This window comes from Poromitra crassiceps (assembly GCF_964638095.1).
Source record: "Poromitra crassiceps genome assembly, chromosome: 16".
Lineage (NCBI taxonomy): Eukaryota > Metazoa > Chordata > Actinopteri > Beryciformes > Melamphaidae > Poromitra > Poromitra crassiceps.
This window is the reverse complement of record NC_139645.1, coordinates 25,223,825-25,239,963: the sequence shown is the minus strand read 5'-3', so window position 1 is coordinate 25,239,963 and position 16,139 is coordinate 25,223,825. Positions and strand designations below refer to the sequence as shown.

Sequence of the window (16,139 nt, the reverse complement as noted above, 5' to 3'; positions counted from 1 at the left end):
CTCTGATTACGGAATTTACGTCACGCAGACCATGGCTTCATCCGGGGGCACAGCGCCCACAGTCTGACTGCCTCTGTGAGGTGAGCTCAGGGTGTCAGAGGAGAAACCAGGAAGAAAGAAAACACAATTTTTTTTAAATGCGTGTTTCACCAATCCGATTGCGGCAGTTCTTTGTATGTACATCAAACACATATATGGTCATATTTTTGTATCTGTTGGGGAGCTATTTCAGACATATTCTACAAGATTTATGGGGCTGGGGAACTGTCTGTCCACGCTGGCCAGCCTGGCTGCAGACACAGTCCATAGAGACAGAACATGCAGAGAACTCAACATTTACTCGATACACTGCACGGGGCGGGTATCCTGCTAGTTATAATAAAGATGTAAAAAAAAAACGACTAAAAGTCCTTCAGAGTGGATAAAGATGTATAAAATGTTTAAAAGAGGTTATTTGAAAATAGCAGGATAAATAGGTTTTAAAATATTAAAGAATTTATGATAAAGATGTTTACAACATCTTTGGAACTGCTTATGCCCGAGTGGAGCATAGAACAATAATAGTAGCTAATAATGGCAATAATAACAATAATAAATGGTGTGTGTGTGTGTGTGTGTGTGTGTGTGTGTGTGTGTGTGGGGAGGAGGGGGGGGGGGTGTTGGTCTATGTTCTCTGAGGGGAGGCGCAGTCTCCCACACTTTGAAAACCCCTGGTGTAGACTAGAGTGACCTTCATACCTGACACCATCAGTTACAATATTTCATACCAATGATTAAGATTCAAGATTCAAAAACGTTATTGTCTGTCACAACGCAACAGACATTTTTCCTTCCACCAGGCTCAGGTGCATGTTACAAAACACATTAAAAACACACAGACACATATAATAAAAACTGACAAAAAAAACTGACAAAAGCAGTGTTAAGATGTTAAAAGTGCAGTGCCCATTTAAAAGACAATACTAGTAATAATACTAATGTATTATATAAACCATATATATACACACCTATATAAACTATAGCCTATATATAAACTGTATAAAACTGCAGACCCTGGCACCGTGACATGATTGCTAGCTACCTAGCTACTTGTGTATGAAAGTTTCCCCCAGTCTTCTCCTGCCTTCAGCTCATGTTAGAAATATAATTACAGAGAGTCACATGACCGAGCTGACAAAGTGGTAAATATGACGCTGTAGGCTCAAAACTTTAAAAGTTACTAAACCCCAACCAAATCTGTGGTGAAGCCAGACTGACTCTAATGGTGTCAGGCTGTTCTACTGAGCTGTTTTACCACAACTGAACAGCCTGTGAAGCTCACACTGAAATCTCCATCATTTTTCATTATTTTCTTAAACTGTTTTTTACAGAAATGCTTTAATATGATACAATTGCATTCATGTATTATTTTCTGTTTGGTTTATGCTTATATAATACATTAATCACTTTTGGAAAATGTCAAATTCTATAGTATAAATTATTGTTATTATTATTAGGAGGAGGAGGAGGAGGAGCTTAATAGGTTTTGATTAGGATGCTGGTCTCAGCTCTGCTTTGATCATATCTCATTTCACATTAAATGTGTAAACAGTCTTTCTGTCTGTGAACTCTGAGACCTCACAGCTCTGAAGTTCTGGGTTCTGGGTTTTCAGGCCCGGCGCACCTGTGGGTGTGCCTTAAGGTAAACCAGGCGTGGCCATGCTAAATCCTCACGTTTGCTCAATTCTTTGCACTTAGAGCTCTGAAAAGCAGGTCTAAAACCCCTCCGCACCTGAGTGCACAATTATTCTCCGCACTGCTCCAGCAGTGCACGGGAAATCCTTGGGGCCCTATCTTGGTAGAAGCACTATCCACTTTTTGCGCCTTCCAGTTTTGCGCCGGCGTCTGGGCCAAACACAGGTGTGGGCGTGCCCTAAGCCAAACCAGGTGTGTCCCCACAAAATCCTTGCCTTCTGCTAATTGTCAGCATGCGCACAATTCTTTGCACACGGATGTCCCATTAAAATACAAATGCCAGGACATCAAATTCTGCTGCTAAAATTGTGTAACAGTAGATTACTCAGTGAGGCAATCAACTATTATTCACTGAAAAACGTGTATCACATGTAAAGTGCCACGATCATGCTGATATCCTCTTTCTACAGTGGGCTAACCCCCCTCTCTCTCCCCTCCCGCTCTCTCTCCAAAACCTTGTGTGCACACACACACACACACACACACACACAGTAGATTACTTTGAGCAAGTCGTGTCGACCAGTGATACAGTAACCCCCTTCCCTGCAATTGCACGCATGCAATAGCCTATTAAGATGAACCCGGCACTTGGGACAATTTTGATATGTTGAAATAGGCTAGAATTAAATTCTCACACATCCCTGCCTATTAAAGAAACAAATATTTTTTACATGTGTGTGTTATAGCCTATTTATATGAACAAAACGTCTAATGCGCGTGGACAACCATATGACATTTGCGCAAATGAATTGGAGGGAATGAAAGGAGCGACACTGATTGGTTGTGTGGATGATAACGCCCGCACCAAGCCTGCACACCTCTGAATAATTTCCAGAGTTAATCCTGCATAAATCACTGTGGTGCTGGGGCAAGTGGCATTTTGCGCATCACAGAGAATAGCAGATGATTTGGGGACGTCCATTAATTTGTGCTGCGCCCGGCGCAAGTGATAAATTATCTCTTTTGCCACGATAGGGCCCAGTGTTATTGTTATGTGATGGTGTTGATGAGATGCTGTGGAGATGTCCAAATTACACATGGAGATTACACTGTCCATCTTACAATTTCATTCAAATTCATTTGCAGAAACAGTTAAATGCCATCCTTAAAATGAATAGACAACACCTGTTTGATACCTGTTTGAGTTTATGTGAAAATTATGAGGTGAAAATATTTTGTTAATATGATTGATTATACCCCCCCTCTCTCTCTGAAACCGCACGCGTGTACACACACGCACACCATACTGCATCATACTGCATCGCCCAGATTAATTATTCATCAATGCCTTAATGCCAATTAATAGCCTACTATAATATTAGTCTACAATTATTCCTCCCCTTTGAGTAGCCTACATCTGTCAGTTCCCATCTCCCTCCCTCAGGAAAAAGATAGGCTACAAATAGGGGTTAATGGGAAATGAATTGAGAAAACTTGGACATTGTAGCCTACTTGCAATATCATTGTCAATCAAATGTCTCTGTTTCCCCGTTGCAAACACGTTTCTATTTTCCAGCCAACTAAAGAACCTGAATTGCATCAATTAAAAGCTGCAAATCACAGATGTTTTTAAATGATGTGATGATTGTTGTGAGATGTCAACACACTTGAGCACGCCCCCATTTTGTGGTGCACTCAGCGCTAAACACGTGCAAGTAATTCACATGTATTAACTCTCACATGTAAAAAGGACACAGACTCACTGCTTGCCTCTAACGTGAAGGTGATAGTAGGAACTCTAGAATTAAGAAATTCCTTCAACCCCTCCAGCTCCTCAGATGAACCAGTGAACACAAAACAAATCATCAATGTATCTACCAACATTTGACAAAAGAACAAGAAGGATTGTTCTTATAAACATAATCAACCTCAAATGTGCCTCGTTTTATATATGAGGTCACACCCATTCTCTCATTAACACTGAGGAAAGCCACAGGCTGAAACACCTGTGTTCACTGCTGCTGTGTGGATTAAAACATTTTCTCAAACTTGACCTGTAAGTGCTGCTAGTTCCATTTGACTTTTCAGTATTTGCTTGAGCCTAAACTGAGTGAAGAAAATATATGAATATATAGGCTGCAATACAATAAGCCCTATTGTATTACCTGCCTTCATCTGAGAAATCCCTTGCCTCCCTTTCTCTCTCTCCCTATCTCTATACAGTATATCTCTCATTCTCTCTTGGCAATGTAAATACATAAATAGATAATGATAGATAGAGTTCATTTGCAGAAACAGTTAAGTGCCATTCTTACAGTGAATAGACAACACCTGTTTGATACTCCTGGGAGTGCACATTAAAAAGTAACATCATTTGGGTGATTTATGTGAAAAGTATGAGGTGAAAATGATTATGATCGATAATACAAATATGTGCCGGGTTCTCCACACCCACAAATGGTATTAAAGGGAGTGAGAGACGGGAATCTGATTGGTTTGATTGTTGTGATGCCCAGGGTCTGGGCTTTACATCAATCAAACCAATCAGTGTGGCCTGCATCATTCTTGCCTGCACAGGTGACAAGTACGCCTATTTCATGATTTTGCATGGAGCACACAGGTATTTTGCGCGGCAGGGAGAGTAGCAGAGGGTTTGGTCACGCCTCCAAATTGCACTAGTGCCCACCGTTAAAAACTGCACAAGCGCTAATCAGTGCGTTTGCGATACCAGGGCCCCTGGTCTCAGCTGTGAAGTTCAACTTCTTCTTTATTCTTTATTCAGATTGAGGTTCTGCTGGTTGACAGAGGTTCACTGTGAAGTCGTGGCCTCAGCTCTGAAGTCCAACTCCCATCTGACAGAACTGGACCTGAGTGACAGCAACCTGCATGATTCAAAAAAAGTGAAGCTGCTCTGTGCCGGACTGGAGAGTCCACACTGCAGACTGGAGACTCTGAGGTCAGACATCATGTTTAATAATGTGCTGATATGAATATTATATGGATTTTGTAATGTGTGGACGTCTGTATAGAGTCGATCAATCTGAAATCAGACATGATCTGGTTTTAGGGGCTTAGATCTCAAATTCTACTCATGTTGTTAATCATTTTTCTCTGGAGAGGAGAGAGAGGGAGAGTCATATAGGCCCTAATTCACCTGATTACTATTTATGCAACTTCTTTGATTCCGTTATATAATACTTGCTTTCTTGCCTTTAAAGGATGGCTTTACCGGTAATCAACACACTTTGTATCATATATAAATATAAGCACATGGGCAGCCTTTATCTTCTCTCTCTGTTTACCTCACGGAGAAAAATGCTCCTGCTCCTGTCTGCAGAAACTCTGCCCCCGTCAGCTGCAAGTCATTAATGCTCCTTAAGGCTCTCAATGCATTCTCTGTGGATGTGAGCATACTTAAAAAAATAAAATAAACAATAACAGCTGCCCTCGAGCAGATTCCACGTCTCCAGCAGAACTTCCGCAGCTCCGTTGTGACGCGTTGTGACGTAAACCGCGTCACAACGGAGCGCTTTGCCAGAGGAGGAAATGGGAGATCTCTGTGAGGAAAACACAGAGAGGTAAACACTGCCCATGTGCTTATATTACCAAGATTATTAATGATACAAAGTGGGTTGATTACCAGTAAAGCCATCCTTTAAAGTATTGTATCTATTTGTGTTCTTTCTTTTTGTTGCGTCAAACTCTTCCAACAGGCTGGCAAGTTTGACACAAAACAACAATACACCAAACCTCCATCCAAAAACACATAACAGTAGTACAGTAGATCAGACTGCCATCAAAGCCCTGTGAAGCTGATATTAGTCATAATGTTTATGAAGTCTGTCTTCAGTCAAATGTGAAGAAAGAGAAATGGATATATAATGGATTATATCACACAGCATCAGACTCCAATGCTTCATGTATCACAAACATCCACCACTGCCAATTTAGCATGCTATGACATGGTATTGTTTCAGTGGTGTTGATGTGACTGGAGCTACCAGAGCTACACACACACACACACACACACACACACACACACACACACACACACACACACACACACACACACACACACACACACACAGAGTGGGAACTAACTTGAACAATGAATCTAACATTAAAAATAGCTACTGTAGCAGGGACAGGGTACAGTGTCCCTGCTACAGTAGCTATTTTGAATGCTAGATTCAGTTATAGCCAGTTTACAGTAGGCCTGACTGAGCAGTGAGCGCTGAACTGCAGGTATTTATGGTGAAAATCCTGAAAGCATTTAGTTATGTTATCTTAAGCTGATGAATCTCAGTTAGCTGGCAAGCTAGTAGGTCTAGATCAATTTTAGGCAGTGTAGCCACTATAAGTTAGCCAACGTTAGTTGACAAATGGTTAGCTGAAGCTGACAATTCAATCAGAAACTAAAAAAATAAGCTGTCCAGCTAAATGCTTTCCTGATAGAACACAACCACAATCACTTACCCAGTTTCTGAAGTGGATCTCCGCGGGCCATACCCGCGGCAGACACTAATTGGGCTTGGGAATCAATCCCAGAATGCAATCCAAATCAATCCCAGAATCCAATGCAATGCAAGATTGCACATTGCATCTTGCATCTCAGTGATGGCATCATTGATGATGTCATCAGTGATGTCATCCTTCCTGGCAGAGGCTATATAAATTCAGTGATGATGTCATCAGTGATGCTGTCATCAGTGATGTCATAGAGCAGGCGAGGCTGCGATGCGCTGTGGTCATCAGTGATGTCATAGAGAGGCGAAATATGAATGGCGGTGAACGGAGAATAACGTTACTTTTTTGATCCCGTTTGAGTTGTGCCACAGGGTGCCAACGTTAATTTTGTCAATTTAAATCATAACTTTGCATGTCAAGAAAGTCGCAGTTTGTCGCCAAACTGTTGCACTATACGTTATAAATCAGAAAGACTACATACGCTGTCGCCTAAGTGACGTCACTTTCTCTACCGGCAAAGCTGAAGACCGGCGATATGCAACAAGCTTCCACGAGCTATGTAGTTTTTATACGAAACTAACCCCTGCGTTTCAGTTTGACGACAAACTGCGACTTTCTTTACATGCAAAGTTATGTTTTAAATTGACAAAATTAACGTTGGCACCCCGTGGCACAATTCAAACAGGATAAAAAAAGGAACGTTATTCTCTGTTCACTGCCATTCATATTTTTTTCAGCGCTGGTACAGGAAGTGACGTTTCACTTTGGCTCTCTATAAGAGCAAGTGAGCCAGCACTGCAGGCGAGCTGCAGGGTGGGCATGCCGCCTAGCAGCTGTAATAATTTGAATTGTTATAATAGTATGATCAGATCTCGGTCACCAATCATACATGTTGCTACCTTGGAAACAAGAGAAAAATAAATGAGAAAACAATCAATACGACTACCTTCTCCTCTAGGCCAGTGGTTCTCAAAGTGGGGGCCGAAAAAACTATTTTCACTATAATTCCATCCATAAGTATCACAATGACAGAATACATGACTATTTTGGTCATGGGTTTCATACACTTTCTGTAATAAAACATCCAAAAGTAAATAGCTTATCAGATGGGGGACCCTGAGCCAAAATCTTATCAAATGGGGGTCCGTGGTCTAATTTGTGTCAGTTTAGGGGTCCTTGATGTGAAAAGTTTGAGAGCCACTGCTCTACACCATGTGTATCTGTTTAAGTCAGGATTCTGTACAGCCTCCAGATGTCCACTAGATCTAGAGATGCCTTCATTCCTTGAATTTCACCGAGAGCCTGGGGATGGTTATTGTAGAAATGAGTACCTGCTCACCTTTGTTTATATTTAAAACTGTATTGAAATTTCCAACTATGATATTTTGGTTATTCTCTTGAGAAGAGATAATACTATGGATTTCCTCTAAAAGATTGGATTATCTCCATTTGGAGCATATATTGATTATATTGATATTATAAGTAGAGCTGGGTATTGGTTCAAATTTCAAGAATCGATTCGATTCCGATTCACAAGGTTGCGAGTCGATTAATCCCCGATTCGATTCCGATTCGATTAATTTCAATATCGATTTGGTTAGTGATACCAAAACGTGTTTTTTGAGCTGTAACCTGAATTATATGACTGTCCAGTTATGTAACACAGGGGTTCCCAACCTTTTTTGCGCCAAGTAGATAGATGGGGGAAAAAAGTTGCGGACCGGTTGTCAATTTTAATATATTTACTCACGAGGTGGTGACAAATATACAAATAACAAATACCAAATAACAGCCTTTTCATCTGTCAATAAAGACACTTTCACAATTATGCACAGTGATTTGATTTCAGCCTATATAATTTCTAAAAGTAGATATTAATGATCAAACATTTCCATTTATGTAGCCTACAGTATTTATGTTTTTGTTTCAACTACAAACATGAATAAACGTCAACTTGAAACTATGTTTCAATTACCACACACAGCATAATATTTTAGCCTATGTTTATTAAAAAATAATAATAATAATAAAAAAATTGATCTCTGGACATATGAATCGATATCAAAGGATTAAAATTAAAATCGATTAAAAATCGGAGAATCGATTTTTTGAACCCAGCCCTAATTATAACTTATCTATTGTAACATCTAGCATAGATCTCTATCTTCCATTCTCATCAGTTTGGACAGCGTGGACTGTGTGTTGCAGTTCCTTCTTTTTTCTGACCCCCCCCCCCCCCAATTTTTATAACTAAATATTTATTTATTTTAAACTACTTGGCATTTAGATGTATTCATCTGGTCTGTTACAGAAAGTTTTCAAGGAAAATGGGCCAATCCTGAAACGGGAGTGACAGTCTGTCTGGTTTCAGATGGAAAGACTATATAAGGCTGACATGATGCTGATCCACACTGACAACATGCTGAAGTCCATTGGATTATAAGACACTGGATTGGTTAAAGCTTTAATGGAATATTGTATTTTATTGCTTTACTCTTTATTCAGATTGAGTGGTTGCAGCTTGTTAGAGACTGACTGTGAAGTTCTGACCTCAGCTCTGAAGTCCAACTCCTCCCATCTGAGAGAGCTGGACTTGAGTTACAATGACCTGCAAGATTCAGGATGGAACCTGATCTCTGTTGGACTGGACAGTCCAGAATGCAGACTGGAGACTCTCAGGTAAAGTCAGTTTACAGTTTTTCTCAGTTGATTCAACACATTTCCAAAACTGAGGTCCATTCTCTCAAAACAGGATTCCTGAATCTGCAAAGGCTGTCCCGAAGGTTTTACTTGATGATTTGACTTTTATTGATACAGCTTCACGCCAGTGAAGCTAGTTGAAAATAGAGCAGCTAGATGTTAAACAGTGGGAAGGTGACAACATCATCTACCCAGTTTTAACATCTGTCCTCTGGTTACTAGTTAGAGAATTCATATTAAAATGTCACTGAACACATTTAAAGCAGGCTAGTTTTGGTCCTGAATTACACTGTGGAGATAGTTCCCTGTGAGCTGAGACTGTGGAAAGCCTTCCTGAGCTACTGAGGCTGCAGATTTACTATCCATTTGTTTTTAAAGTGTTTCCTAATTTATATCCACTTTTTTATTTTTTCATGGCTCGTTGTGCAGCATAACAAATCATGTGCCATTTTAGAGGATTTATTGATCCAATCACCTTATAGCACCATGTGTGGAAATCAAACCAGTTTTCCTGTCAGTGTTAGTGTGGACCTGCTTTAGACCAGGGCCTCAACAGTACAGTCTGTCAGTAGAAATCATACAATGATGACATTACATATGTGTCAGTAAGCCTCATCAACACAGTCTGTCAGTAGAAAAATGCAATAATGACACAATATAACAATAGCATGTCTTCTTGTGCTTCAGGCTAAGTGTCTGTCAGCTGTCAGAGAGAAGCTGTGAAGCTCTGGCCTCAGTTCTCAGCTCCCAGTCATCTAGTCTGAAAGAGCTGGACCTGACTAACAACGACTTCCAAGATTCAGGAGTGAAGCTTCTCTCTGCTGGACTGAGGAGTCCACACTGTAGACTGGAGAGTCTCAGGTCAGGATCACTGTTACTGTTCAACAGACCATTTAAATTCTGCTCTACATTCATATGAAAATACCTGAACTCTCATTTTCCTGCTCATGTGATTTTTTAAATCAGCTCTACTTTCTCTCCCGCTGAGAAAACATTTCATTCTTTCTCTCCACACTGCATTTGTTGGTGAAATCTGAAGCAAAGGACTTGTCAGATTCTGTTAAACTGAGTGCAGAACTGAATGAAAACACAAATATTGGAGACAGTTTTTTGTAATAATGTGACCTGCTCTGATGAAATCAGTCACATTGACCCCGAAACACATTTGAGTTTTATACACTGTTGGAAAGAGGAGAATGTCTGCTTTCTGGTGATGTCAATTATCAAAATTATCTTTGTTCTCCAAATATTGAGTGAGATGCAACCCTTTATGTCTTGACTGTTTCCAAACTGTTTTGAGAAAAACGGCTTCAAAGTTTAACAAAGTAAGCTAGTTATGCTTGTCACCATAACTTTATGAGCTGCATTTGAATTTTACAATAATCGTTACAGAGAATGAAAATCAATGCTTTATTTTACTAAAATCTTCTGAAACCATAAAACAGCCAAAATCAGCATTTTCTTATAAAATCACATTTCTACACAAACAGCGGGCCTGTGCTACATGTGACTGATTTTGTCCAAGCAGGTCACATATAATAAGTGATTTCAGAGCAGTTTATTAATGGGAATATCCAACATGTAGCTGGTTTTAAGAGCTTCCACGGAGAGCTATGATCTCTTTTTTTAGAGGGTTAGGTTTAGGCTCAAAATAAACAATGACAAACTATTAGTGTTGAGTGAAGAAGCTGAATATGTTATTACAAAAATGTTCATATCAGGCGATGTTGAGTTTCATAACTATGCAAAATCACTATTTCTGTAGGTTTCAGTGGTTAATGTTGCTACTGAATAAAAGTTGAAAGAGTCCAATTTAATATCAAACACATCTTTACTGCCACAATACTCCCCTTAGTTGTAACATTGAGGTTATCCAACACCTGACTGCCTTGAAGACAAGAATATAAAGTAGTGAGCAGGACCAGATGCAGCTGGAGCAGTTTGTAGAGTTTGAATGAGGAGAAAACCTGAAAACTCACATTGAACACGATGAACACATTCAACAACAGATCCTCCTGGAAGACAATACAGCAGCAACTGGTCGGCAGTTACATTGCATTTCTTTTCGTGGTTCACACTCAAATTAATATTTACAGTGGCAGTGAGCTTCAGTTGGTGCTCTCCGCTGAAGGCCTTTAAGCTGCCAGCTGGCTGCCATGCAAAGATCTGAACTTTGTTGCACCATAAGCAATCGTGCTTTAGAGCAGTGTTTCTCAACTGGTGGCTCGGGACCCAAAGGTGGGTCACGGGGCCGTTTTGAGTAGGTCACAGATGTGTGCATGAGAAAAACGTTTGTCTACTCATTGAGAATGCTGGCATCGGCGGCCAACATTACTATCTTTCAGATGCTAGCAGGCTCATTTTAAAGCGAGAGTGAAGATACTAGTACCATATGAAACTAGAAGACCTAATGCATCCATTGGTACCAACATGCCATGCTAGCTTGTTGTGAAGACGGCTAAATTACCCTACAATTTAGGCTAAATTCTGTAAATGACTAAGGGAAAATGTTGGTCGTGAGGCTAGACCAGTTGAGAACCACTGCTTTAGTGTGTGTGTGTGTGTGTGTGTGTGTGTGTGTGTGTGTGTGTGTGTGTGCAGGTTGTCAGGCTGTCGGCTCACAGAGGAAGGCTGTGCTTCTCTGGCCTCAGCTCTGAGCTCCAACCCCTCACATCTAAGACAGCTGGACTTGAGCTACAATAATCCAGGTGCCTCAGTGAAGCTGCTCTCTGTTGGACTGGAGGATCCACAATGGAGACTGGACTCTCTCAGGTACGGAGAGCAAATGTCTGCTAGAAGGCTGTGCCAACTTGTGAAAAACTGATGTTTGGTCAGGACCCCTTTTTAACGCACTGGATACCCCTCTTTCCTCATTCTTCAAAACCACAACAGCGTAGCAACAACTTGTGTTGCGGTTATGTTTAGGCACCTAAAGCAACTTGGTTAAGGTTAGACAAAGGGTTTGGGTTAGGCAGGCTTAAATAATATTAAATGTGACTTACGGTTTAAATGTAGACTTACTTTGAACATGCTGGGAATCGAACAGCGGTCTCCAGCATTGAAGAGGAGGGTATATACTCTGCCTGCTCCTCTCTCTCCTCACCTGTTCATGCCCATTTTCTCTGTCCGGAGAATAATATTCATGTATAGAGTCGTTTCCATGTTGCCAGACACTATAATGACAGTTTGAGTCTCCCAGCAGCAAAACAAGCAGTTTTAGCGAACGTTGAATGACGGTGCGCAATTGCCCGACTGGGTTACACTGGTAGTTGTTTGACGAGCTGTAAACAAGGCTATCTCGTGAGTACTCAACCAATTTGAAAAAATGATGTCATGATGAGTCCCTTAGACACATACAGTGTGGAAAATAGGGTCCAGGTTGAAAAAAAAACAAAGTTATCCTTTAAGGTGTTGTCTTGCTGGCTTGTTCTTGATTTACCACAGACGTGATGTACCATGTTAGAGGTGCCCGTCTTGTGGCTGTCTAGAACAGGGATACTCAATTTGCTTTGCCCGGGGGCCACTTTCGTGAAATGATAGAAGGCCAGGGCCAGTTAATAAACAAACAATATACATTTTTCTGTAGCGGATTGTAGGTTTTTGGGGTGTCAGCCGGAGTTTGGTCTGACAATGTTGTGCACACCAGATAGTTAGTTAGGTTAAGTTAGTTAGGTTAAGTACATACATAAGTGCCTGGGTAGCGAGCAGGCGGTATTTGACAATTTAGCAGCTAAATCATAGATTATTGAAAGATATTCCATATTCCAGACTGAAATGCTGTAACAGAAGTGGAGTATTGGCCAGAATGACATGAACATTTGGACACTTATTCAGCGGGTATCTTGCATGTTGCGTTCAGGTGCACTGTTTTTGCAATTCCATCGCGTGCCACACAGGGGCGCCCGCGTGCTGCAAGTTGAGTATCACTGGTCTAGAACATACACCACTTCACAACCGTTGAAACATAACCAGCGTTTGACTCATCCTCATTTACAACTTTAAAGAATTTCTCCCACACAGCACTTTTCTGACCTTTTTTCTTAGTTTTCAAGTTCCCTTTCTTTCTTTCTTTCTTTCTTTCTTTCTTTCTTTCTTTCTTTCTTTCTTTCTTTCTTTCTTTCTTTCTTTCTTTCTTTCTTTCTTTCTTCTGGCTTATTCTGCCTTGCACCCATGCTTGTTTTGAAGGACCCACAGTCATGTCAGGCTAGACGGCTGGCTAAAAAGGTGCCTGACGAAAAATGAAGCTTAAAATATGTTCATAGACTAGAGAATGTAATTAATATTAATTGTCCTCATTAATGATACATCATGTCATCCGCTCGCAACCCATCCACATTAATCATATTTATAACTGTGGCCCGTGCATCTCTACTGCACCATGATATCAGCACAACATCGTTATCAGACGATAATGGCTTCGCCTTATAATCACAAATGTAATTTCTGCCGATATGACATACTGATAAAAAGATGCTGCAACTATGCTCAAATGCTTGAATGAACGTTGTTGTTGTCACTAGCGGAACATAGATAGCTCTGTGGAGCCGATGGGAGCTACTATATGGTTGTGCTAATGATAAGAGCTGATAATCTGTTGAAAATGTATTTTTCCTGGTTGATAAAACACAGTCATAAGCAGCGGGACTGCAAACTGTGCTTTCAGAAAGGCTCTTATCAAGAGCGGGACCGCCACTGATGTCTGATATTGTGGCTAACCAGAACTTCTCGTTTGGTCAGGAAATAGCTATGTATTTGCTGCTAATTTCAGCTGTGGATCCTCATTGTAGCTTCATGCTGTTCAGTTCACACAGTTCAGTTATGAAGGAGAGGTTAAATCCAGCTGTGGCTCCTCATTGTAGCTTCATCAGTTCACACAGTTCAGTTATGGAGAGAGAAGATTTTGAATGAAACTGAAACGTTCAGCTGTTGATCCTGAATCTGAGAGTGGATTCAGTCGCTTTGAATAGTGTGAGCCAGAAGCGGAGTGGACAGCCGCACACACACACACACACACGCGCACACACACGCACACACATGTGCGCATTTTCAAGACCTGGCCCCGCCCGGCCCCGCGACGTGCAATACCGACCCCGCTCCGCGAACCCGCACATATGATCAATCAGTACCGCAACCCACCCCGCCCGGCAGACATGAGACCCGCGCCCCGACCCGGAACCGCATATATATAATAACCGTTAATCTGCAGTGCAAACATTTTGTAGTGAACCTAACGAAACTGCCACCGTTTCACACGGGAGGCGAACAGCAGTCTTTCTGGCCGAGACTCGTCAGCTGATGTACGTTAATTAACTTTTAGCAGCTGCTAGCTGACTAACCAGCTGGATAGCTCTGCAATCAGACACTACAGCAAGCAAAGTGACTTAGCAGCTATTTCCAATATGTCCGGTATAATCCATACTGCCTTTATGATCGCTATTGCAGGAACATAAATCCACTTTTACAACGTTCAACGTCTCCACTTTCACGGTATGATGACATGTTGTTGCCTGTTGCTATGATGAAAACAGCCAGTGGGTATGGTTGTAGTGGAGGCTAACGTTAGCTTTTTACAGTATCTGTCCGCCTCGTATTGTCTCCAATCAATCACCTTGACCCCGCAGCTGAGTTTTGAATGTTTTGTGCAGTCTATATAGCGTCACACAATGCACGGCAGACATGGGACCAAGTCACTTCGGTCCTAGTCTCAAGTAAGTCCCAAGTCATTTGGTCCAAGTCTCAAGCAAGTCCCAAGTCATTTTGTTTTGGGCAAGTCAAGTCAAGTCAAGTCACAGGTTTTGTCAAGTCAAGTCAAGTCGAGTCCTTAGTTAAGGCAAGTCAAGTCCCAAGTCAAGTCACTTTTTTTCCCCACGCCCAAATACTGCAGTCTTACCTTTCTTTATTAAGAAAAAAGACATGGTATTAATACCTGTCTAATAGTGGTGATATTATTGGCCAATTTACAGTATCTAACCCATTCAAAAAGTATGACGAATTTAATTTGTGTTCTAATCATTGATATTCAGTGAAATAAATGTAATCAAACAAAAGTCAAATAACTTTATAAACGCTTATTTATTTCTGAACTGCTTCTCAGTAAAAAATCTGCCACGTCAGTTTTAAACAGTGAATTAGTGACAGGCTGACATACTACAATGTAATCAAACAAAAACAAACAGCTTAAACTTAGAGTATTTACCTCTTCTCAATCAAAACATATTAATATAAACAAGGCTGGAAACCTAGCATATACTGTATATGCCAGTGCAGAAAAGCATTGTTGACACACACACACACACACACACACACACACACACACACACACACACACACACACACACACACACACACACACACACACACACACACACACACACACACACACACACACACACACACAGCTGACAACATGTTCCTCTCCCCCCTCCAATCCAGGGCTGACACATACATTTGCATAATGTCCCATGATGCATTGTGGTTGACAAGGAAGCAACCAAATGAAGCTAAATAAGTGGTAGATAGTAATATTTATTTTTACCAATTTTTTTTACCACAAGTTGTAATATTTCAATGTTGGCCAAAATAAAAATTAAAAAAATGTACTATATGAATTAACACCCTAAGTCTAAAGCACATTTTTAGGGGGGGTATATATACATCTCACAACTAGAACGAGTTGTAGGATGATTGGGAACTTTGGAGACCGTGTTGCGCAAGCTTGTGCATAATATTTTAAGATCTCTTGGCGTGCTCGCAGTCTACAGATCGAACCAATAGTCTCTACAAGCCTGCGCTGGCCCACCGCAGACAGAGTATTTAATAAATATTTCCTCTCAATCACTATTAAACAGTGAAACTCTGACAGCCAGACTACAACATCAAACGTTGTTAGATTCCGCCCCTGTCCCTTCTGCCTGTTTGAAGAATATTGCAGCTGTGTGCAATCCAGTGAGATGATTGATTGACGGCCAGTCATCCAATCACGACAATGCTATAAGGAGGAGCATGACTGGATGACAATTGTCATTGGATGACTCAGTCATGATCCTCCTTATGGGATTGTGGTGATTGGGTGACTGGCTGTCTGTCAAGCTCCTCTCTCCGTCTCCTCCTAATGCCGTTCCAGCTTGCACTCGCCATGCACTGACTGACGCATACCGGACAGACAGAGAAACTTGGACAATGTTACGTTATGATTTCATTATTTAAACAGACAAACACAAACAAGTCATCCAAGTCATCCCCTCTCAAGTCAAGTCAAGTCTCGAGTCTTTAACTTCCAAGTCCAAGTAAGTCTCAAG

At 41.0% G+C, this 16,139-nt stretch overlaps 2 protein-coding genes across 2 annotated transcripts in view; both read left to right on the top strand.

Moving 5' to 3' along the window:
* Positions 1–16,139, top strand: part of LOC310791545 (uncharacterized protein) — a gene marked incomplete at both ends in the record, with an annotated part of 557,869 nt that overhangs the window by 438,718 nt on the left and 103,012 nt on the right. The window lies entirely within an intron of this gene.
* Positions 1–16,139, top strand: part of LOC310791122 (NLR family CARD domain-containing protein 3-like) — a gene marked incomplete at both ends in the record, with an annotated part of 35,358 nt that overhangs the window by 2,086 nt on the left and 17,133 nt on the right. Inside the window, one exon of the mRNA XM_083652822.1 lies at positions 4,457–4,630. Within this exon, the coding sequence (XP_083508948.1) occupies positions 4,457–4,630 (174 nt within the window). The remainder of the gene's footprint in view (positions 1–4,456; positions 4,631–16,139) is intronic.